The sequence below is a fragment of the Parasteatoda tepidariorum genome, chromosome 4 (assembly GCF_982258835.1).
Source record: "Parasteatoda tepidariorum strain Cologne lab strain chromosome 4, Ptep-v5.0, whole genome shotgun sequence".
In the NCBI taxonomy this organism is placed as follows: domain Eukaryota; kingdom Metazoa; phylum Arthropoda; class Arachnida; order Araneae; family Theridiidae; genus Parasteatoda; species Parasteatoda tepidariorum.
Genome location: NC_141758.1, coordinates 122,160,051 through 122,184,819, shown reverse-complemented (window position 1 = coordinate 122,184,819; position 24,769 = coordinate 122,160,051). Strand labels below are relative to the sequence as shown.

The window sequence follows — 24,769 nt, the reverse complement described above, 5'->3', positions numbered from 1 at the left end:
TATTACTTTTTATAAATACTTTGAGTAATTAACTGTAATATCATTTTAATGAATGTATAAATTTAAATGATAAAAACACGAAATTGTTACAAACTCTGTGAATAAAAATTTGTAAAAATAGTTTTGGGCTCAGATATGTTTTATTATTGAATAAAAGAAATTATAAAAATGGATACCTGTAGACAATACCTCTTTGATGAAGGAAAAACATTCCAATTGCTATTTCAGAAGCATAAAACCTAAGGAAGATAAAATAGTTGTCACAAATCAAACATTTTTATAAAATATCTTTGTAACAAAATAAAGTTTCAGATTCTTTCTTTTTGGTCATCACGTTGTCTTTCTTCGCCTTTTGGTACTTTAAAAAAAATTATATGTTTTATTGGTATTATTAAAGAAACATACCGTTCTATAATATTTTTATTATAGTTTATTGAAATTTCTCCTGGATGGTCAGAAGTAATTTTCTATTTCACATGACGGTTATACTCGTCATAAGTTCCTCCATTAAGATTTGCTCTGACGTGTATACACGTCAAAATACTTATTATTAGTAGTTTCAATTTACTAAATAGTGTTACTGCTTATGCAAATTAAATCATATATATATATATAGAATATATATATATAGTATATATATATATATATATATAGAATATATATATACAATATATATATATATATATATATATATATATAGAAGATAATAATATATCATATATATATATATATATATATATATATATATATATATATATATATATATATATATATATATATATATATATCATAAATGTTGATATACAAGATGTGCCAAGAAGATTATGTATATATCGAAATATTAGAGTATTTATCAAATATTAATATTATTAGAGTATTTATTGAAAATTAAGACCAAGGAAAAGGAATTAAGCATGACAATACTTCGTATGCACATTGAGAATCTTAAATCAATATTTAAGCAAGGGGGGGGGGAAAGCAAAATCACTTTTGAAATGAATCACAGTCAAGACACAGTCTGTTTGACAACCCTTCATTTATTATTTCAAGCCAGATGGATGGATGAACCCTTTTTAAAATGAATCCAATATATTTAGATGGATCACTAATCTGAAAAGCAAAAGAAATGAATGACTACTTACACGGCAACGGGCTCCTTGAATTTGCCGCACTGTTGTATTTGAAACATCAGATCTCCGCCATTCACATATTCCATTACAAAATACAGTCTATCCTAAAAACAACAACTGCCTTATTTCGGATAAAAAACTGTCCTATTCAAATTGAATCGAACACAATCAGTCATTTTGAAACATAAATAACCTAACTCTAGATTTATCATGAGCATCCCCAGCCTCAAGGGTTATCACTGTACTGGTGTAAAATATTTAAAGCAATACTGGGTGACAGCATTTTATGTATGAATCAGCTTAGTTTTGCTAAAGTACCTTTCCGATTAAGACATAGATGGGTCCTCTTGCTCTACGAAGTGGTAGTTGTACATCACTATTTCCGGTCCATGAACGGTGACGAAAAAGCAACCCTTGTGAGGTCACACCTCTCCCAGTTTCCGAGTCGTCCAAGCCACAGGAGAGGACGGTAGTAAAAGAACCATATTCCATGACATGGAGCTGAACACATTCATTTCGCGTGGATGATCACTTGTCTGTTCACACTGACGCACACATAAGGTGATGCTGTCCATCTAGGATTTCCCATGCTGATATTTTTAGATGAAACACACGCCATTTTGTGTATGTCTGCTATCCCATGACTTTTGATACCTTTGGGTATATTATCTGAGATAAAAAAGAGTTTCTTTTGCGCTTAAGGACAATCCTTTTAATCGATGAAAAACTAAACGCAAATGAAGATTTTTTTTTCTATTATTTTTCTGCTAATGTCTGGACTTTTACATTTTAGATCTTTGGCATTTAGAAGTTGCTAAAATTTATAATTTAAATACATCTCTTAACTGTAATAAGCGAGGGGAAATCAAATGTTTTTACTTTGGGGTCATTCAATTCTTCTCAGCAAAATGTTTCGGTAGTTTGACCCTTTGTCTCTTAGTCCAAAATGAGATCGAACCTAAGACATGATTAGACACGCACTCTGAAGATTCTATGTAAAATCTTAATGATCAGGTGATACAGCTTTATTGTCTTTACGAGACCGCTTTATATTTGTTTACGTTTCATATATGAATTGCTTGTAATGCAATAAGTATATAAAAAATCTCCATCACTTGTTTATATATAAAGCACAATTTCGTGCTTTATTAAAAAACTACAGTGCGTCAAATAATTTTAATACACAAGTATAATCTAACAAATATTCGAATTTATACAATATCCAATTGTTGAAATTTAACTCACTCCCGAAGGTAAACAACCTCGTAATCACCTGATAATTGAGTAGTGCGTCTAATAATTGGGTGAAGCGTTTGTGAGAGAAGGTGTACCACTTACCATCGTCTGAAAGCAGGAGTGTAGCTGAACGAGGAAAGGTGGCTTATTGGCTAGAGCCAAGACACGTTTCTCGACCATGGCACACTCCACGTCATCATCTTGAATGATGATGTCTTTCTTCAGAATCTTGATGGCATACAATTCATCCGTCCCTTTCCTTTCAGCCAACATCACCTGTGAATACACTCAATTTCAACAAGATTTGTTTCCAAGTCTCCATTTATGCAAACCTATCTTCATTTTCTGACGCGACTTTCCAGAGGCAAGTGTTAAGAAAACCAGGCGAAAAAAATGTCTGGATTTTTTTTTCCAGCCTGATTTAAAGTTACTAAAATATGAAAGCTAATTAAAGTTCTCAGTGGAGGTCGAGAGGTTTTCCTCCAAAATAATTTTTAATACAAATTTGTTATGGAATTTCTTTTAAGATAATATAAACCCAATGAAAGAGGTTCGTACTTATAAGGAAATATTCTTCCAACCCACTTGGATCCCATCTGCTTCACAACTTACAAAAAGTGACACTGCTTTGTTTACATAAATGTCGGTAACAGTGAAGGTTGAAAAGCGTTCATTCAATCTAGTTTATGTATAAACATGTAATTCGATTATTTATAAGACTTACAATAGGAAATCCTACTCAGGAAAACAAATTATCTTAAAATAGGTGACATAAATAAATCTCAAAACAGTGATCTTCTCTTAACAACAAAGACAATTCATCATCAAAGGGAAGATATAAAGAAGGGTCTTACCTTACCGAAACTGCCTTTTCCAAGAACCATAATGAAGTTGAAATCGGAAGCCCTGATAACGTCCTGCTTTCCCATGTTGTGAGGAATGTCTGTGATGGCAGATATCAACTTGTCTGATTTCTTCATCGATATCCTTGCCTGCAGAATAGCTTTCATATAATGCAGGTATTATTTATAAAAGTCATAGACTACTCTGAAAACGGGATATCCTGCCCCATATACTTCTTGTCCTTCTACAGCTCGCTTTGCATGCACCTGTTATGACCTCTATAGTTTGTCTAAAGTAAGAACTCGTCTGGACCGATGACAATGGTAACGAGGTATTTCAAGTAGGGGTGTGAGGTATAAGAAAAGTTTTCTCCGAAGCCCTCCTTTAAAGGCGCTATTTTTTCTTGTGGCGGCTCTCTAACCGTAGACAAACTATAAATATATGTTTCCACAAACCAGAAAGATTTGGAAAAGTAAACTCCAGAAAGACGGAAAATTAGTATATATACCTATATTGCAGTCAAAATGACTAGATTGTGAATGCGTCAATAAATTTGTTTAAAATTAATTTTTAACATTTTTTATATTATTTACAGTTATTAGTAAATAGTAACGATAAAAAAAATTACATGCTGTTCAAAAAGTCACAAAATTCTAAGAAATTGTGTCATTATACATATATCATTGTTTTTCTAATTGAAATTAAAAGCAGTCAAAATGACTTCCTTAGGCAATCTAGAGTTAAGATAAACAATACTTTCAGTGAATAATGTATCTTAATTTTTGTATTATAAGTAAACAAGTTTTATAAAATTTTATTTAAAATGTACACCAAATATAAGATAAACCATTTAAGGTTACAACCCTATTCCAAAAAAACTCTATCTAGCATACCAAAAAAAGTTATCAACACTTTGGTAATTAATTCGTAATTATCCCAGATAGCATAATAAGATCTATTTCTATTCGACAAAAACCTAAAAAGGTTTGTTAAGCGGTTTACGTGTAAACCTTCTAACCTTAAGTCGAGCTCTATTCAACACACATTACACTGACCTTGGGAGAAGCAACCTTTTATATAAAAACCTTAAAACGAGATTGGCTTGAAAAACTCCTTTCATAATTTTTTTTTTATAACTCGACCTGCCCTATTTAAGGGCATACGAGTGTAGATTCATAAAACATATATTTTACACACATAAAACATCAGAAATTATATAAAATCACAGAAATTTAAAATCACAGATGTCAGTGGCAACAGCCCGACAGAAAAAATACAGTATTACAAGTAACAGCACAAAAAAGGTATAACATCAATGACATCTGCCAAAACTGAGCCATTATAAAAAATAAATAAATAAATAGATAAAAATCCAATACGGTTCCTTACGCAATTAAAAAAATGAAAAGAATACAATACAAAAAATTTAAAATCTCAAGAAGGAACGATAAAAATGGTCCCAAAGTTAAAAAGAAACATAATAACATCACACACTAATACAAAGGACTAAGTAGTTAAAATCGTGACCTATAACCGGGCCAAGACGAATTTAAAAAAAAAAAAAAAAAAAAAAAAAAATTAAAAATTTAAAAACAGAAGAAGGTTGTAAGCCCAGGAGCAACCATCCAGTAGTTAAGCTCAAAGTCTAAAATTAGTAAATTTATAAAAATAAATAATAAAATAGTAAAACATGATAAGGTTGAGACACCCAAATTAGAGGTCGTGGATTCTGAATTATTATTAGACTTTCTCTAGAATATCCTCCAATGTTTGTTTAATGATGGATTTAATTATACCCCTTGCAGGTCGAGCTTGAAAAGCATTGGACTTGATCGAAATTTTGAAAATGATTTCCACAGAGTGTTCGGAATCTTGGGCAATGCAAAATCAAGTGGTCAACATTTTGAAATTCACCACAATAATTGCATGCCGGGGATTTGTTAAAGAGTCAACTTTGATGGTCACCGAACACTCCATGGCCTGTTAAAAATTGGTTGAAACAGAACTGCAGTCTATTATGTTTTGGGTCTTTTATGAATTTATAAACCTGTCTACCTTTTTCAGAATCCCGCCAGTCTTGTTTCCATCTCTTATTTGTGTAATCTTTGACCATTGTTTTAACTTGGGCGATGGTGCTCGGGGACTCAATAGTAATACTACCGAGACTCCTATGTGGGCCTTTACCCAATTGAGTTTGATCAGAGTTGTTTGGTTTTTTTCAACCAAAAGGGAGACAGATAAAACTCCTTTCATAAAGCAAGCTGAAAATAATCTCTTTTCTCAGCTGACCCCCTGTCATGAATGCAATTGGATCGCCAGTGTGTGACGTCACCTAAAACGATTCTTTTTAAAGCTTCTTTGAAAAACAGTGTCCTTTTGAAAAACTGCAATATTTTTCTTGCTTTTATTGACAAGAAAAGGTTTTTTAGTAGAAACAATAAAAAGGAAAATTCCGACACAAGGTTGTTGATATTTCACACAATGTTAGAAGCTTATATGAGTGCCTACCTTCATTTGAGTTTTAAGCTCTGAAATATCTTTGTCTTGTGGAGGTACGGGCACGTTGTAAAATTCGCCCTCTTCGGCTGTGAGCAATTTGAACCATCCCTCTGCGGGATTTTTCATGATTTCTGAGATCCCGAAGGACAGGGATCCCATAAAATCATTCCTCGACGTCCTGTCCCAGTCCCACACTTCTACCAACAGGCGTCTGTCCTTGTCCTCTGGTTTGAGATCACTGCAAAAGTCTGTCTTCAATTGCATATATATATATATATATATATATATATATATATATATATATATATATATATATATATATATATATATATATATATATATATATATATATATATATATATATATATATATATATATATATATATATATATATATATATATATATATATATATATATATATATATATACGAGGGTTGTCCATATAATAAGGTTCCCAACGAATTTTCACAATGAAAAACATGTTTATTGGCATTGAATAATACATGTTTGGAAAGCTTAGAATTCCCTCTTTTTTTCGGCATAATCGCTGTTTAGATCAATGCATTTTTACATGCGGTGTACCATCTTCTTTATGCCTGAGTCGTAGAACTCTGCCGTCGCTCCGCGAAGATAGCTTAAAACAGACAGAATTTGCTTAAACTTCTTCGGCTTTGGCGAGCATGGATGCTTCCACTAACGGGATTGTTCTTTTGTTTCCGGTGTCATGTAGTGGACCCAGGTCTCGTCCCCAGTGACAACAGAGTCCAAAAATTCCTTGCCATCGGTTTCGTAGGCATGAAGAAATTCGCAGGCGGCTTCCACACGTTGCCGTTTGTTGTCATAGTCATCCGTCCACATTTTCGGGACCCACCTTGCCCAAACCTTGGCATATCCTAAGCGGTCTCTCAGAATGTTGTGAATGCAGGACTTACTGACAACAGGGATCATCTCGCTGAGGTCCCGAACCTTCACCCTTCGATCTTTCAGCATTGCTTCTCCCACTTTCGCAATCGCTTTGTCCGAAAACGATGGCCGACCAGAATGTTGTTCGGCATGGACGTCTGTAAGTCCGTCTTTGAATTCTCTGCACCATTTGCGCACAGTTTGCACACTCATACACTCTTCCCCGTACGCCTCACAGAGTTGGGAATGAATGTCCACCGGAGGAATGTTTTTTGCACTCAAAAACAAATCACAGAGCGTAATTCGCACCTGGCGTGAGAAACAAATGGAAGCTTTATCTTTCACGGCTACCAAGACAAGAATTAACGTTGTAGATACCTCGTCGGGGCGGGAACTGGGGCAAAGGGAGCTAAGTTACACGCCAGTCTCAACAAATCCCGCTTAACAGCGTTCCTAGCATCCGCAGCTCCTTGGGAACCTTATTTTATGGACAACCCTCGTATATATAATAAATAAATAAATACAAGAAAACACTAAGAAAGTTAAGAAAAACAATAAGTTTCATTTATTGCGCTTAAGCTGCAAGTAAACAGCACTCATTAGATAAGTTCAAAATGAAGCATAAAACAAAGAAAAATTATAGACATATGAAAAAAGGGGGGTGGGAAATAATAAGTAAAAAAAATAACAAACAACATTTTATTAAAAAAAAATGAAATGTTAATTAAAAAACCGGAAAAAAAGCCGGAAAAAAAGATATAATCTTTTCTTCAGCCCACACGATTATATCCGCAAAACAGAGTGCTTTCTGATATTGTATCAATAAAGCCAAAGCAAAATATATTAATACAATAGTGTGAGGAGCACTCAAAATTTTTTTTATAAAATAACTACAAATAAAATAGATCATAAAAAGTAAAAATAACAGATAATAAAATAAAATAAAAAGAAAAAACATTAAAAAGGGGGGACTATAAAGCGAGTAGCAAAATCATAACAACTTACATGGACGGATATTTTTCAAGAATGATTTAAAAATGTTTTCGCAGAAAGATTGCCAGATTACAAAATATGAAAACAAAAGCGCAAATTGAGTGTAACAAGAGGGTTTTAAAGTGTCGTTCTTACTGCACTGCTGAAGTGATTTGTTATTCTGATTTTTGATTTGTTAGTTACCAAGGATGGGCCCGAAATGGACGTGCGCAAGGTAATATTATACTGTATAATTTCAAAAATTGATCATAAATAGCTTTAGAAGATAGATGTTTATTTAAGAAAAAATATAAAATAGAAAAGAGAAACATAAATTGCCTGCTTTGCAAATAATTTTAACCGCGGATTTGCACGATTTTCACGATTATTATTTCCCACCCCCCTTTTTTTCATATGTCTATAATTTTTCTTTGTTTTATTCTTCATTTTGAACTTATATATATATAAATATAAGATCAAAATATAGAGAAAACAAGGGAAAATTACAGAACAATGAAAGAAAGGAAAAAAAGAAAAATAATAATAAAAATAACAAGAAACTGGAAGAAAAAAATCCGGAAAATAAAAGATATAATCTTTTTATCAGCTCACTCGATTATATCCACAAAAAAGAGTGCTTTCTAATATTGTATTAATATAGCCAAACCAAGATATATCAATACAATAGTGTAAGGGCTACTCAAAAATTTTACAACAAATAAAATAGAACACAATAAGTAAAAATATCACGTAAAAACAGAAAATTAAATATAAAGAAAAAACAGAATAAAACATAAAATAAAATCAAAAAAGCTAGTAGCGAAATATTTCCGTAGCAAGATTGTCAGATTGCAAAAATTGAAAACAGAAGCGTAAATTGAGCTAAAAGCGTAACTAGAGGATTTTTGTATTAAAGTGCGTTCTTACTGTATTACTGAAGTGCGTTTGATTTGCTAGTTACCAAGGATAGGCCCGAAATGGATGTGCGAAAGGTAATATTATACTGGATAATTTAAAGAAGTTGACAATTAATAATTATAGAAAATAAGTATTTATTTAAGAAATAAAATAGACATGAATTGCCTGCACATATTTTAACCACGGATTTTCCCGGGTATATAAATATTCCATATTTTATTGGCATTTTACTTTCGTAAAAATAGCAAAGAATGTGTTTAAGAAACGTGAAAGACCCATTTGGAACCACTGCTGTTCGCTGAACAGGGTTCCGAAAAGTAAATGTTTTTTTTTATAACTAGTTAAGATTTTTTGAAAATTGCCTTTATACGAAATCAATTATTTATGAATTCGGTTATTTTTAAGAGTTTATTGAAATAAAATGATAACAAAATTTTTTTTATTTTGATGTGAAAATGTCTTTCTTCTCGTACTTTTCAATCCAAAATTATATCAACACTTATTATTTCAACGAAAAATCATAATTCAGCAAATTCAGAACGCCTTCCAACCAATTCTCAAGTAGTTGAAAAGACCTGAATAGATAACATCAAAAAATCCACGTTAAATAATTCTTTCTTTGGTTAATAATGCTTTTGAATAAACTCCGCTAAAAGAACCATTTCTGCTCAAAATAAGGTCCCAAAATAATGACACGATTTTAATAATTTATTTTATAGTCTCATTAAGACAATTTCAGATAAGTTGATTCTCTTTATCATCAAGTCTACCAAAGAAAAATTTTATTTTAGTTACTTTTTTAATTACAATTTTTCCTCCCATAAAATGAATGAATTATTATTTGAAGAAAAACTGTATTAACGTCCCCCACTACAAGTTTAAAAAAATGTATTTGAACTTGTGTGGATAAATAAAAAGTATTCAATGTAAGATTTGAACAAGAGTGTGAACTAATTGAAAAATATTGCACATATGCTCTTTATAGCATTTCATTAAATCAATCACTAGTAAGGCTTCTGATCTATTTTTCAATATTAATTACATTAGAAGAAGGATTAATTCACTTTCAATGTTTGATATATATTACCTAAATGACTTCAATCCTAAAATTGATATCGAAATTTTAACTAAATACATAAAAGCGTGTTCAGACCCTCCAAAAAAAAAACAGTTCTGCAGCCCATCTGCAGTGGTGTAAGAGTACCTCTCGAATTTGTTCTGTACTTCTTTTAATTTCTTTTAGTATTTAAAAGGGATTTTGTGCAAAAATAACCAAAGAGTCGCTATATTTATTTATAAGCTTTGTTAAGGGTGTTTAAAAAAAAAAAAACTTTTTTTCGAATATTTTGACGATTTTTGTTTTATTGAATTGATTTGGGGCTTAAAAAGGAAAAATCAAAACGCTTTTGAATATTAATTTTGTAAATAAGAATGCTTTGTCTGTTGAAATATAAATCTGTTTTTGAAACAAAAGGCTTTTCCATAAGACCTGAATGATCGAAAAAAAAAGTGTTAGAGGATGTCAATACTCACAAAGTGAGAGTTTCTCCCCACGTCGGATTCAAGTTAGCCTTGATTGTCTTGGTTTTCTTCTTCTCTCCTGTATCGGGGAGTAATTTCATCTTTACATAGGGATCCGAGAGACCGTTCGGATCCATAGGAATCAAGTTTCTCGCTTGTCTCACTAAAATACGATTCTCATCAAGAAATACAGTCTATATTAATCACCTTTTGAAATACAGGTTTTAAATATCCAAATTATTCGACACAGTATGTAAAATCTAAATTGTTTTTCCACTTGTTTACGCTCTCCTAACAATTCGTTAAAATATATAAATTTGTAAATTAGACAATATATAAAATATTTTTTATATCAGGTGTGAAAATTAGATCAAATAATGTTTTCTAATAATGACATGCTTTGCACAAGTTTATATTGCATACAATGGTTTTTTTTCTACGAATAGGAAGAATATACTTCCTATTTCTTTCTTAACGTATTGCATTACAACCCACGAACAATTGCAAACTGGTTTCGTAAAAACACTAAAGCTTAAGATTTTACATAGAAGAGTTGCGTGTCTAATAATTTACATGTCGTTAAATAGAAGTTTGAAATACCACACAAAACAAATTCATAAACAGACATAATTAAAATGGATACAGTACTTATTTCATAAAACTTAACCATAAAAGAAATCTGAGAAAAAAAATAGAGTAAAACCAGTGTTACACTACATACATTTTCAACTAAAAAAAATAGCTAAATTTATGCATAAAATCATAGCAGCATTTATTATAAAAGTAGTAATTTTAAACAGCCTTCTTAAGTTTTATGGGTGCTGATAAAATCCGTTAATTTTATCTGAGTTTTTCGTTTCAAATGAAAAGGGATTTTACCGCTTTCTCTGAAAAGTTAAGTGGCCTCGAAAATCAATCCAAGGTCATTTCCCCCATAAAATTAATTAACAAGTTTGAAATGTTCTTAAATATTCTGGGAAATAGGTTCTTAAAGTGGTTCTCGAAGTGGTTCCTTCAATAGAAAATTCATTTCGCTATTTGGGAGTTATTTTACGAAGAAATTTCTAAAATTTTCTTGGTTTCTTGGAAAAAAAATCGCAAAATGGAAGTTCGTTAAATAGAAGTTCAACTGTATATAACCAAGATATATTGTGCATATTATGCCGATTGTCAAATATATATTTTAAGATAATTATACATAACGATAATATAGTGACTATTTTCGTATTCAGTAAAAAAAAAAGTTTTGTGTAAATCACAAAGATATTTAGAATATGTAATCAGGATGCATATCATAAATATCTAGTTTTACCCTAAAAGCGTTGAGTTCCTGGGTAAAAATGTCCTGTAATGCAGTATAACAGCGAAACCTGTTTTATGCAGGAAAGCATGCATTTGAAAGTTCGGAAAAAGGCGAGACAAACGCTCAGAAGGAAAACGATAATACTGCGATTATTATCGGATTCGATTCTTTTTTTATAAATTACGAGGATATTGTGAATATGTCAGCAGGATATATTTTACATATTATATGTTATTATGATTATCGAGTTGTAAAAAAACTAGATACAGCGATAATATAGCGAATATTATCGGATTCGATACTTTTTTACAAATCACGGAGATATTTGGAATATGTAATCAAAGCATACTGTCCGAATCATGCTTAAGTATAAAAATCAAGTTTAAAACAAATATCCGCAGTAATAGCATAGTGATTATTATCGCACTCGATAATTATTGTTGAAGATAGTTATTACGATATCGTCGTATTTTTGATTCATTGTTGAATCATCTACAATACTTATAAATACGTGATAATATCTTAGTAACAATTCTTTCTTTTTTCTCAGTATAATCATAATTATAGACAACGATGCTGTTACGAAGGACGAGTTTAAATTTCTCGGTAAATAGAGTGCTACATTTTTTTTAAAATGACTCATTTAATTCTTAAAATTATGATTCATAATAATGTTTAGGAAAATGTTTAAAAAATGGTTTTTCTTAACCAGCCTAACAAAAGGATTGTCGAATGTTAAATTAAAAAAAATATCGCTCCTTAATAATTTCATGGGTGCTGATATTTTCAATGAATTAAATAATTATAATTTTTAAAAGTTCTTGTTTATGACTCCTCCAATGAAGTGTCTTTTATGGTGAAAATAAATAGGGCGCTAAATTTCCATTTCAAGAAAAACAATATTTTTCAAAAAATGAAAAGCGTTATTAACTTAATACAGTATATTGAACACAGATTTTCTAAAATTCTCATTGCTTAGGCAATGAATCACAAATGAAATGTATCGCCATTTAGAAGTAATATTTTGATGGAATGATAATAAATGAGAGATTCATCAAAATAGCTCATTTTAAATATGCTTTTATAAACGCCTTTTATTAAAATTCGAAGATGCTCATAAACTCTACCTTCTATGTTGATCCTAAAAATATCCCTCTCTATTGATACAGAATGTAATAAAATTCCCACTATTCATAGTAGATTTAACAAACACTAAAAAAAGGGTTCCATCGCAGACTGAAATATTCTACCGCCATTATGAATCTCAATTAAGAACAAAAACTTGATGTCAATGCTATCAGAATAACTCATTTTGCCCTTCTAGAAAAATCAATGATTTGCTTCCATGTTTTTCTTGCCCAAAGAGATCATTCGAGATTTTCTTTGTCTTTTAATTGTCAACAAAGTTAAGTCGTTTTAATTGCGATTCATTGTTGATTTATTTCATACATTTTTGTCACTGAATCGAATGCATTTTTCTAAATATTATAAGCAGTTTTTAGTGAACAGAAAAATAATTTTCATTTTTAGTGATTTTAATGTAGACTCAAATTTATCGGATAAACTTTTTTATTGTAAATAACTCATTTCATTCTATTCTCAGTCATTGACATGGATAATGATTCGTCAGACTTTGGTAACATTTTTTGACGTGTGTGTTATCGGAATAGCATCGAATTTAAATATCAAGAAACTGTTCCTTGAGGGTACGCATTAGAATACAAGAATACAGGGTGTGCCGTTATGACCACTCTTCACTTTTAGATTCCTTATCAAAAATGTTGTTAAAAAGTAGAGTAGGTGAAGAGTACTAAATAACAGAGGTAAAAACAACATAGGAAAGCGGTACATTAAAATCCTGAGTAAAAGGAGAATAGCTACGAAGAAAACCACTTCGCTCTTTCCTCAGGTAATCAAACTGTTTTAGATTTTTTCTTGCTTTGCAGGACACCTTTCTCAATAGTGATTCTAGGAATTAGGATATTTCCTTAAATATTAATTTGGACTTGTTAGGAATATTTGCTTTTTCCTCGCAACTATTCACCATCTATCCTAAAAAAAAAAGATCCCCTTCTTACGTCATAGCATTGATGTGACTATTTCCTTCTTTTTACGCATTGGCAAAACGGGTCTTGATTTGGATTTCATGGCGTCCTCACACTTTTCAACTACAATAATCAAGAGTAATAGTAAACAGCGCGCATGCGTTGCTATGGCGACCGCTGCTGTTTGATCATTTTTTTTTCACTTTTAATGTTGTTATGCATTAAGTGGGCGAGTTTATTTTTGAGATAGGGTACCAGAGAGATCCCATAAATAATTCTTGGGTTGTGAATAAAAGAGAACATTTGAACGATATTTCTGTCTTTTAATTAAGAATCAGAAAGCTACGGTTCAAACTGGATCGTTTTCAATACTAATTACATTCACAATCTAGTCATTGCTTTTCGGCAATATACCGGTCTTTCTTTCTAGTGTTAAAAAAAACTGCAATGCGTCTAATAATTTGATCTTATTATAATATGATTTGATAAATATTCTATATTTATGTTATATATCGTCTCATTTTAACAATAAATACACGAGCTAGTACAAACCGGTTTCAGCCGCGTGAAAGCTGTATCACTTAATGTGTCTAATAATTTGGCAAAAATGGTTAGTGTTTCTCAACGGGGCGGTGAAAGGCAGTAGGGGGTCGGTGGGCAAGTTTTGGGTTGTGCAGTTTTCTCATTCAAATTTAATTTTAAAAAATCCAAATGAAATTATGATTAATTTCATGAATTAAATGAATCTAAAATTGGTATTGAAGAAATAAAAAGATTAAATTAATATAATAAATTAAGATTATCCTATTCACGAATAAAACGAATTTGTACCAGCAATAAAACGAACTTATGCGACTGCAATTCGCGCAGAATGTGTGTCGCATAAGTTCGAGCGTAGCGCTTGTGTCAGGCTTTTGTCTCTAATTTATTTAAGGCATTTGGCAAAAATTGCATGCGCATTCAGTGTGAATGTTTGATTTGACCGATGTTTCTTATGATGGTTTTCGTGCACTTCCTTCCCTTGTTTCGACTCCATTTCATTGTTTATTTGGTCAGGGCGTGAATTAGTTCTTCATCATAAATTATTTATTAACTTTGAGAAATAGTTGATCCATCATTTGTGTTTTGCTGGATGCCACCATCAAAGTTAACAGAAATAAGCGTCTCCAATGGAGTGTCTCGTATTTGAAGTTCTGATTTGTTCAATCACCGTCGAACTCTCAACTACGAATGTGTTTACTTTCTAACAAAATTTTATCTAATGAGGCAATGAAACCTTACCGCTTGCAGGAACATTTGCAAACAATTCGTCGTGATAAACAAAATAAAGATTTACCATTTTTCACGAACATCAAAGACAAGTTTCTGAAGGCACCTTCAATCTCAGGCTTACTAGCAACCTCATTACAAAAATGCGATTTGATAGCCTCTCATAATTTATCCAAAATTAATTGCTAAATCTGGGAATACCATCGGCAAAGAGTTGATATCTGTCAAGGAAGTTTTAGACCATCTAATGTAATCAAAAACATCACGAATTGATGAGATGGACGATGAAGTTTCCTTATGCAAACTTTTGATTCCCTTCAAGTTTATGAGTCAACCTTGCTAAGTAATGAGACTTTACTGTTGGCGTACGCCCGGTTTTTTAAGGAACGAAAAATTATTTAAAATATGCTTTTTGCAAGAAGTTTGGTTGTAGATACCAAAAGTATTTTTAATAATGTCAAAGATAATTTTTTTAAAAAGTACATTCCTCTTGCGAATCTGTCGTCACTGATGGAGCTCCTGCAATGGTGGGTCGACATCGTGGGTTTATCGCCCTTTTACAGAGGAAGGTGCCAGATATTTTAGATGTTCATTGCTTGATTCACAGACATCATTTAGTTGGAAAAAATATCAGCGACCATTTGCATCAGTCATTTCAATATGCCGATCTCTGCAGTGAACAAATCCTTTCAACGATTATTCAGGAAGTTGTGTATGAAAAACGATGAAAAATTCAATCGCTTGCTACAACACACCAAGATTCGTTGGCTTTTCAAAGGCACCTGTCTCAATAGGTTTTAGAATCTTTTTTGTATTTGAGTTCCTCGAAGATAGAGCTCTGAAAGACACATTACTAGAATTTAAGAGAGACGATGCATACATAACGGATTTATTTGCAAAATTTAATGGTGGTAATTTACAATTTGATCACTACAAAATCAGTTATTTCTGTTTTTCTAAAAAAAAATTATTTTGAAGAATGAGTTGAGCTATTTCCAATCTTAAGAAGAATGGTGAAATTATGATATACGAGAGTATTGACAACAGTCTTTACACATGGATGACCCTCAATGGAACCCTTTTGTGAATGTTGAAACAGAACTTTCAACTAAGTCTCACAGTCTCTTCCTTCTCGTGCAAAGATTCAGTCCCAAAAAAGAAAAAAATGCTAAAAACTCGACGTTAAGAATCAATCATCCCCCCAGTTACTTGATTGTTTCCTTGATTTTACTTTTTAGAGTAGAAAAATTATTTTTGGGTGTTTTTTTTTTTAATTATCTAATATAGAACTTTTTTTTTAACCGTACGCTTCTTCGTTATATTTTTTTCATTACCATATTTATTTTGATTATAACAAATAGACTGCGATTACCTGCTGGTAGAAAAGTACCGAGTTAACGTGCACATTAATTTTTCTTTTTTAAAAAATCAAGCAAATTTAACACGTAAGAAAATTGCTTAAAATGTTGTGCCTGATAATTCAGCACACCCCCTCCTTCCCATGCTCTAAATAACATAGGATTTTCGCAAAGGGGGAGTTGAAATTTTTTCTTCTCCTTAGGGGGGCGGAAACATTAAAAAGGTTGAGAATCTATGGTGTACACAATGAGTGAAATAAGACACATTTATTTTTCTTTTAAGAGAATGAGATGTATCTTACCTTCGCATATTAGTTTATTGTTGATATGAGCTATTCTAAGTTCGATTCTGCCCCTTCTCTCCGTGTGGTCGCATCCACAAAGGTTGGGAACGCTCTCTTGGCACCGTTTGTGCACGTTCATGTCACACGCTGAAACACCCCCAAAAAACATTTAAAAAAGAAAAATAACTATTATTGTATCATTTACATTTGTAGCCTTTACATTACCTTTACATTTGTAACCTTGGTGGATAATGCCGTACAGAAGAGACCCGCAGTGATCGCAAAAAGTTGGACTAGTGTAGGTATGCACCACAAATTGGTGCTTCGTCCGTGCGTCCTGAAAAAGATCACTTCATTAAATAAATGTAAAAAATACGTTTGGCGAATTTAATTAAATTGTAAAGGTTTAACATTATTGGACGAGAAACGACCCTCCATATAAAGTGTGTTCTAAACGGTGTGCGTGTTTCAAAAAATAATTCAGAAGATGCTTAATTAGCGTCCTCTAATAATGGTGCAGATGGAAACAGAGGATTCCACCAAAAACAAAACACAAGAGAATAAGACAGTTAAAAAAAAAAACTTTCTTTCATCTGTTTTGGGAATGTGTTTGAAACATTTAGTACTCCTTATTATAGTGTCATATCTGTACTCAAAGGCGATTGGATATCGTTTTATATATTTTTTCGTCATAAAATTCTCTACACTATCCAAGATTATATTCTTCACCTTTTCTTGATTCAGTGGCGTAGCGAGGGGGGAGCAAGGGGGGCATCATGCCCTTTGTGAGTAGCGCCCGGGGCATCATGCCCCGGGCGCTACTTACAAAGGGGCGTCAAATGGTCAACAAAACAAAATTGTTGGATAATTTTTATTTTTATTATAATTTATTTCTGGAAAATATATTTTAAATTTAGTGCCAGTGAAATATAATAAATGTTAATTCGTAAATAAAAAGGAACACTAATCAAACTGTAATAATATATTAATAATAGAAATGACACGTCTTTTCTACTGGCAGGGCTGACTCGACCTGTGTCTGTCAGCAGTTCCTTATGGCATCTACGCTGCGTGGTTACTTATACATATATTATCTCCAAATATTTGCAGTGTACAAAGTACAAACATCAGTGTATAAAGTGTTTGTATGTTTGCACAGTGTACAAAGTACAGACATTCTTTCTTTCAGAACACTATTGATATCTCACCTGATATCTCTCATCGAGAACAAATGTCCCAAGTCGTTAGGTATGTAGATGTTGATTTTGTCAATAAAAAAGCTTCCATCAAAGAATCTTTTTCGGGTCTTATTGAAATACATGCTAGAGATGCAGCCTCGATCGAAAATGCAATTTTGGAGAAATTAAATTCCGATGAAATTTCATTAACAAACTGCAGATCACAATGCTACAATAATGCTGCCGTGATGGTTAGTCACACATCTGGCGTTCAACAAAGAATAATGGAAAAAAATTATAAAGGATTATTTGTAAATTGTGATAACCATTCATTGAATTTAGTAGGAGTTACTGCAGCTGAACAAAATCCAATCGATGTGACATGTTTCGGAATAATTGAAAACATATATCTCTTTTCTCACGTTCAACGTTACGATGGGAATTATTAAAAAATGCTTTAACAAAAACTGTCAAACATGAATCTGAAACACGATGGAGAGCCAGAATACAAGCGGTTAACGTTATCATCGATGGGCTAACGATTATAGTAGAACTATTAGGAAAATTAGCAGAGGACACTACCACTACAAGTGACACCAGAAGTGAAGCTCCAATTCTGTTGCAAAATATACTAACTTTAAGTTTCATAACTTTATTTCATTTCTGATATGAAATCTTAAGGAGGAATGATCGTGTGCAGCTCAGATTACAAGATCCTAGAATGAATTTTAGAGAAGAGTTCCATGATCTTGAATCATTAGCGACTGAACTAGGCGAAATTCGAGATAAGCTCTGTGAAGAGGCAATAGAAAAAGCGAAGTCTCTTTGTGAAAAATGGGATATTGATGCAACAATACGTGTAAGAAGACGCCGCAAAATGCCCGGATAATTGGCTAGAGATGTCAGTCTTTCCGCAGAAAGTGAAATTTCTCGCGTTATGAAAAGTGTTCTTGATCGTCTCCAACAAGAAATATATACACGATTTACACGATTAAGTGACCTTAATTTCAAATTTGGATTTCTACTAGACGTTAAAAATTTATTAAACAAGGATAAGGTTGATAACGACCTTGAAAAATTTTTTAAAAAATTTGGGTGAATTTTATAATACAGATTTCAATGGAATAGAACTCTTTATCGAAGTATGTGACTGCAAGATGTTACTCCGCAGTAGAAAAGAAATTGAACTTAAAACTCCATTAGAATCTCTCACTTTTATAATCCCGTATGGAGAAGATGTTTTTCCAAACCTGAGAGTGGCACTTCAAATACTCCTGACTATCTCAGCATCAATTGTTAGCTGCGAATGGTCATTCAGCAAATTAAAATTAATTTTGACATATCTACGATCAACGCTGGGACAAGATCGCCTAAGTGACCTAGTATTTTTAAGTGTGGAAAGAGAAAAATTTGAAATGACCAACTTTGATGATATTATTGATAAATTTGCTTCATCAAAAGCGGAAAATTTATACTTAGTAATTAGTTTTATTAATGTATTATAATCATATTATTAATTATTATTAATCATATTATTAAATATATGTATCTCCTTAGAGATAATAAATATTTACTTTTTTATTGTTTTAAAACTGCGCGTTTTTAAAATATTTCTTTATAAATATGTAAAATAAATAATGGGTATCTTTTGAACTAATTCTAGATGATCATATATATACATTTCAAAATCTAGTCTTGTTTTCTCAACTACATTTTTTGTCTCAAATTTAATGCCTAGCTTGTGCCTATAACTTTATTTATTTTACTTTATTTATTTATTACTTTGCGAGTATATTTTACTTATAATATTAGATGGTTTTCGAATAGGGGGGGGCGCTAAAAAAGTATTGTGCCCCGGGCGCGAGTTAAGCTCGCTACGGCACTGTCTTGATTTTGCCGATTTATCAACATTTTTTGTTTATTAGATAACACAGAGGTGCATTTGAGTTTTCATACATTGTATAAAAACTATAAACATCCTAATAATAATACTAAGGTTCTAATCTAGAAAAGAGTATGATGAGCCTTTCCAGTTATTATCCAGGATTTTATAATAATATTTCTTCACATCGCATTAACAATCCAGCAGTCCTACACAAAAACGACACAGACTTCATATTTAAGAATATTTTCTCTTTTGCATCACAATTACATCATCACAACAATTTATATATTTATTTATTTTTTTGCATCAGCTAGCTCAAAATTTGTGAAATTTAAAAAAAAAACTACAATATCGGATTATTGCAAAGTGCAGCGTCCTATTGTGACGAATATTTACCTAATTATTATAAACTTATTTTTTATTCTCCGATAGAATCGCATTAAATCAATGCCCCTATTTTATGCTTCACTGACTTGCTTATCGTCATCGTATCAAGAATCGTTCACATGAACAGTTGCCATGGTGACGGCTATTAAAAGAAGTTATTAAATATCTTTGACTAACAATAGGTTTAAAGCCTATAAAAAGTAACGAATTCTTAAAATAAATGACAATCTTGGAATTTTCAGAAACTGTCCAATCAGTCTTTTACGAAAATAAATTTACAGGACCTTTTGATGACATTCAGCTAGAAAAATAATGATGAATTAATATTGACATTTAATCCTTTGAAGCAGAATTTTTACTAAAGCACATTCCTTTGTATTAATTTAGGTGAAAATAAGTGCTTTACTGTGAGGCACGCTAACCACTCGGCCACCTGGTCGGCATGTGAATATTCAGCATTTCAATAATTTATAATTACCGGTTTTTTTTTCTCGTTCTGGGTGGAAGATCACTTCCAAATAATAAATTTACACTTATTTAGATCTTTGAGAAACTGTGAGATCTTATTTAGATCTGCGTTCATCATTAAAACTTCTTTAATTTACAAAATCAATTATTGGTGAATTTTTGAAAATGAAAAAAAAAATTTTTCAAACTACTTTATTCGAATTTTATATTTCAGTGCAACTATAATTCGGATAATCTAAAAATTTTTTGGTAACTATAAGACTATTTTTTATAATTAAAATATACTACATTTTCGCTTGAGCGTCAGAAAAATATATATGAACCGGTGTTCCATCTGCGTCATATGGGACTTCTATAGAGTCTCATTTAAATGATATTTTTATCCATATGCTTTAATGACTTAGTGTTAATAATCTTACAAGTACATATAAAGAGCAGCAGGTGAATTATATGTGATTGGGAGAATAAAAGAGAAATAATCTTACATCAGAATCCACCCCCTTGTCAACGCCAGGACACTTGAAAGTAACGAACTCATGACAACGTTTGTGAACAACGAAACTGCAGACTGGAATAAATAAAAAAATATTCATTGATAAGTTGACATTCATAAAAGTTATACTATTAAAACTTTGAAAGTTTACAAAGTTAGGAAAGGACACGTGATATCATTTGATAATACAGTGTGCATATCATTATCAATCATTATTACAGTTAATATATTGATTTTGAATCGCAATTATCGTACAACACAAAATGACGTTTAGCGCTCCATGATACTCGTTCAAAAATGTTAATTTAACTAAATATGTTATCTTAATATGACCCATCGTACGCAGACAACAACAATCTTGTCAACATATCAATTTAGTGAAATTCTTAAGTTATATTTTAAAGGTCGCTAGAACATGTTTCTTAATTCCTTAATAATTTTGCAGGAAACGTCTACTTTTTATTTAAGAAAAGTGTATAAAACTAAGAGCATATACTACAATGTATGTGTTCATTTTTAATTTTTGGATTAACTTTTAGCTTGAAATAATGATGTGTGCTGACATCTAGTTTAAAGTAAACTGAGGTTTTGCAACTCTGCTTATCTATCTTTTTATTTCTACGATACCCAAACAAAGAGCTTCATTTAATTTGCACCGCTTCCCTTATTAAATTTTTTTTAAGGAAAGAAATGCAAACAATCAACCTACTTTTTTTATTTCATTAATAATTACAAGGAACTAAAACAAAACATAATACTCAAAGTCTAAGTTGAAATTTTAATTTTTTTATTCTTAAAAATTATTTAATTTACTATCCCAAATGGGCAAATGAAAAAGTTAAATATTAGTCTTTGTTCACATCTTCAAACTCTGAAAAATCATCTCCATTCCTCTCGAAAGCCATTTACTCTTTTTTAGTCTACGTGAATTCATCAACCATAGTGTATACAATTGTACAAAACACGTCCCACAAATAGTACAAACTCCCGCCCTTAGATCAACTTATACCTCCTTGATAAGACCTATTCTGGAATATGGCTATCAGAATTACTTCTGTGCCACTAACTTAGCAAAACTTGAGAGAGTGCAATCTAGTGCTGCTCGCATTATTACTGGCATGAGGCATAGTTGCCCCCACAGACTTGGTTTCATATGAATGCCAGCCTTTAAAGCTGAGAAGGAATGAGTTACTGGCTAGGTATTTTAAACAAGCTTTACAGTTTTGGTGTTTTTAACCGCACTGCAAATTATTTCCGTAATTGGACAAACAAGCAAAGATTGAACAGCCCTTTTTCTCGTTTTCACCTGATGGATTTACTAAATATGAATGTTGAAAGTCACTCCGTGAGAAAAATCTTTAATCCCATGGAGGGCTTTCCTGGGGTACATTTCCAGCCAGATCTTGGAGCTCATACTAACAAAAAGCAAGACTTGCCTGATTGCTTACGCCAACTTGCTCTTGAAATAATTAACCAAATACCAGCCACAGATATTCTCATCTATACTGATGGCAGCAAAGACGGTTCTTGTGGTAGCGGAATTTTCATTAAGGCTCCTGACTTTTCTAGAAAACTTACGATTAAGAATCCAGACTTCTGCTCTGTTTTTAGATCGGAGCTAATTGCCATCGAAGAGGCACTCAACGCTATTGAGTCTATAACATCATCCGCTAATATCTGGATCTTATCCGATAGTCGTAGTGCCATACAGTACTTAAGTAACTGGAATAAGGCTGGCGACAAGACATCTGTCTCTATAATTAATAAAATTAAACAACTCTCTCATCGGCGTAAAATCTTCATTCAATGGCCTCTCACATAGTCCTCTTTGGTAATGAAAATGCTCATCTTTTGGCCAAGCAGGGAGCTTCTGATAGCCCAATTTCAAGTCGACCCTTGACCTTCCCTGAGATTTGCTCCAAGATCAGAACCACTAACCAACAACTATGGAACATCCATCCGGCCCACTCTTGGTATAACTCCTGGTGGGGCACTTACCATAGGGGCTGATAGAGCCATACAGTCCACTATAAGTAGGCTCATAAGTGGACACATCAGGTGTCTCTCTTTTGGGCGAAAGACCTATTCAACGTGCACGACTCTGCACAGGCTTCTCCCGATCACATTTTACACTGTCTTGGTCTGACCTCTATTCCGGTCCCTTACTTGTATTTGATTTCCTGAAGAGCCCATTGACTTGGTGCTGACCAAGAGGAATAAGTCAACAAACTCCCAAACAAATATTGGCCAATCACAGCAGATTATTTTTTGTTTTACTTTCTGCCGAATAAAAGCGTGATGAAGCAAAACGTATGCCCGAATTTACTCGGTATAAAAAATATTTTCAATCTATACATACCCGAGTTAACTCGAGATAATGAGGGAAGCGACATACAAATATATTTAAAGTTGTTCCTCGAACCTTTAGAGGCACAAAATAATAGTACAGAAAATTATTTACTATGAAGGATCATCAAAAGTTCGGAAAAGATGCATAAAAAAACCATTTGTCTAATAATGGGAATTTTTAATACGCTGAAAACTACCAGTTAAATGTACCTAAGGAAACACTTTGATATTAATTTTGATCACGACTTAAATTTGGTCATTTTATCCACTTATTCGATAAATAGTTTATTTAATCAGATTCTAAATAGATCTCTGTATTCATTACAGATACACAACCGAAAAACCTCTTACATTGCAACTCTGAATATCTATTTAGGCTAATGTTTAAATAAACACTTTTTTCAGCTTCTCGGTGCTCTCCTCATCCAATGACAAAATCTAAAATGTCAACAAAAAATTATTGAATTCTGTTTCTAACTTCTCAGGAACTATTCGACCGATGTGCTTTTGAGCTATAACATATTATGAAACTACGTTACAAGTTCATGCAGTGTTAATCACAGACTCTTTAAGGAATATAACACGCATCATTTACGCACACTCATTTTCATTCATCTTCTGATTTTAATTGGGGGATCGAAGCTATTTTTCCTTTTGTTAGAAAAGGATATAAATAAAACGATTTTGTGGAGAAGCAGCCTTTCATTTTAGCGACACATATTTTTATTTTAACATTTTCATCAAATTCATTTGAAATATACGTTTAGAATTTGATTGGAGCAATTTAAGATTCAGTAAGAATTTTCCCTAAGTTTATAAAATTCGTAAATTGTATTTTATTAAGATTTTAATTTACAATTTGTTTCTCTGCTAATTTTTAAAAAATATGGATCAAAGAATGATTATAAAATAAGGATGTCACATGATTTTCGTAAATGGAAGGATCCGTATCGAACTTTCAAAATAATTGAGATTTATTTTCTAGAACTGTTGGTTACATGATGTTATTGTAAGAAACTGTTTTATAAGATTTAGTTCGAAATAGTTTTAAAGTGAATGAGTTAGTTATTAAGTTTGAATAGTTAAAAGTAGTTTTAAAGGATTTTCAGTCAGTTTATTGAGAGCATAAATTGATTTTGAAAGTCTTTTAGTTTATAAGGAATACAAATTAGTTTCAAAAAGATCTATCTGGAGTGTGATTAAATTGTGGCGATATTTAGTGACTTAAAATATGTAATTTATTTTAAAATTGCATTTTGATGTATTAGATTTGTTGTTCCATTAGGAGTAAGAATTAGTTTTAAAGAGGATTTAGATAATTTGCAGATTGAGTTAGTTGTAAAAAATTTAAATTCATTTGTTAGGAGAATAAATTAGTTTGACGGAGTTTGCTCATTAAAAGATGTTTTGTTTATTGAGACTAGCTTTAACGAATTGTTAATTTGTATTTTTATTTCTTAAGGATATTTATTTTATTGAAAGTATTGACTGGTTTAACTTAAAAGATATTTATATTCGGGGTATAATTTCATTTAAGAACTTTTATTTCAATGAATTGTGATGGGCATTAATTTTAAAGTATTCCTAGTAATATATATATATATATATTCTTTTTTAGACAATTATTTTTCAAGAAACTATATAAATTACGAAATTGAGTCTTAAAAAATATTTAGTTTTTTGATTTATGTGTTTAAACAAGCATTATGAATATTGGGAGATAAAAA

General features: G+C 31.7%; 1 protein-coding gene across 1 annotated transcript in view; it reads right to left on the bottom strand.

The window, feature by feature from the left end:
- Nucleotides 1–24,769, bottom strand: part of Pkc53E (Protein C kinase 53E) — a 56,447-nt gene that overhangs the window by 12,825 nt on the left and 18,853 nt on the right. The window contains exons 3-11 of the mRNA XM_016059539.4: nucleotides 20,686–20,768; nucleotides 16,508–16,619; nucleotides 16,301–16,429; nucleotides 10,036–10,186; nucleotides 5,718–5,946; nucleotides 3,221–3,358; nucleotides 2,469–2,642; nucleotides 1,143–1,234; nucleotides 177–239 (exon numbers count right to left, since the gene is read on the bottom strand). Coding sequence (XP_015915025.1) covers nucleotides 177–239; nucleotides 1,143–1,234; nucleotides 2,469–2,642; nucleotides 3,221–3,358; nucleotides 5,718–5,946; nucleotides 10,036–10,186; nucleotides 16,301–16,429; nucleotides 16,508–16,619; nucleotides 20,686–20,768 — 1,171 coding nt within the window. The remainder of the gene's footprint in view (nucleotides 1–176; nucleotides 240–1,142; nucleotides 1,235–2,468; nucleotides 2,643–3,220; nucleotides 3,359–5,717; nucleotides 5,947–10,035; nucleotides 10,187–16,300; nucleotides 16,430–16,507; nucleotides 16,620–20,685; nucleotides 20,769–24,769) is intronic.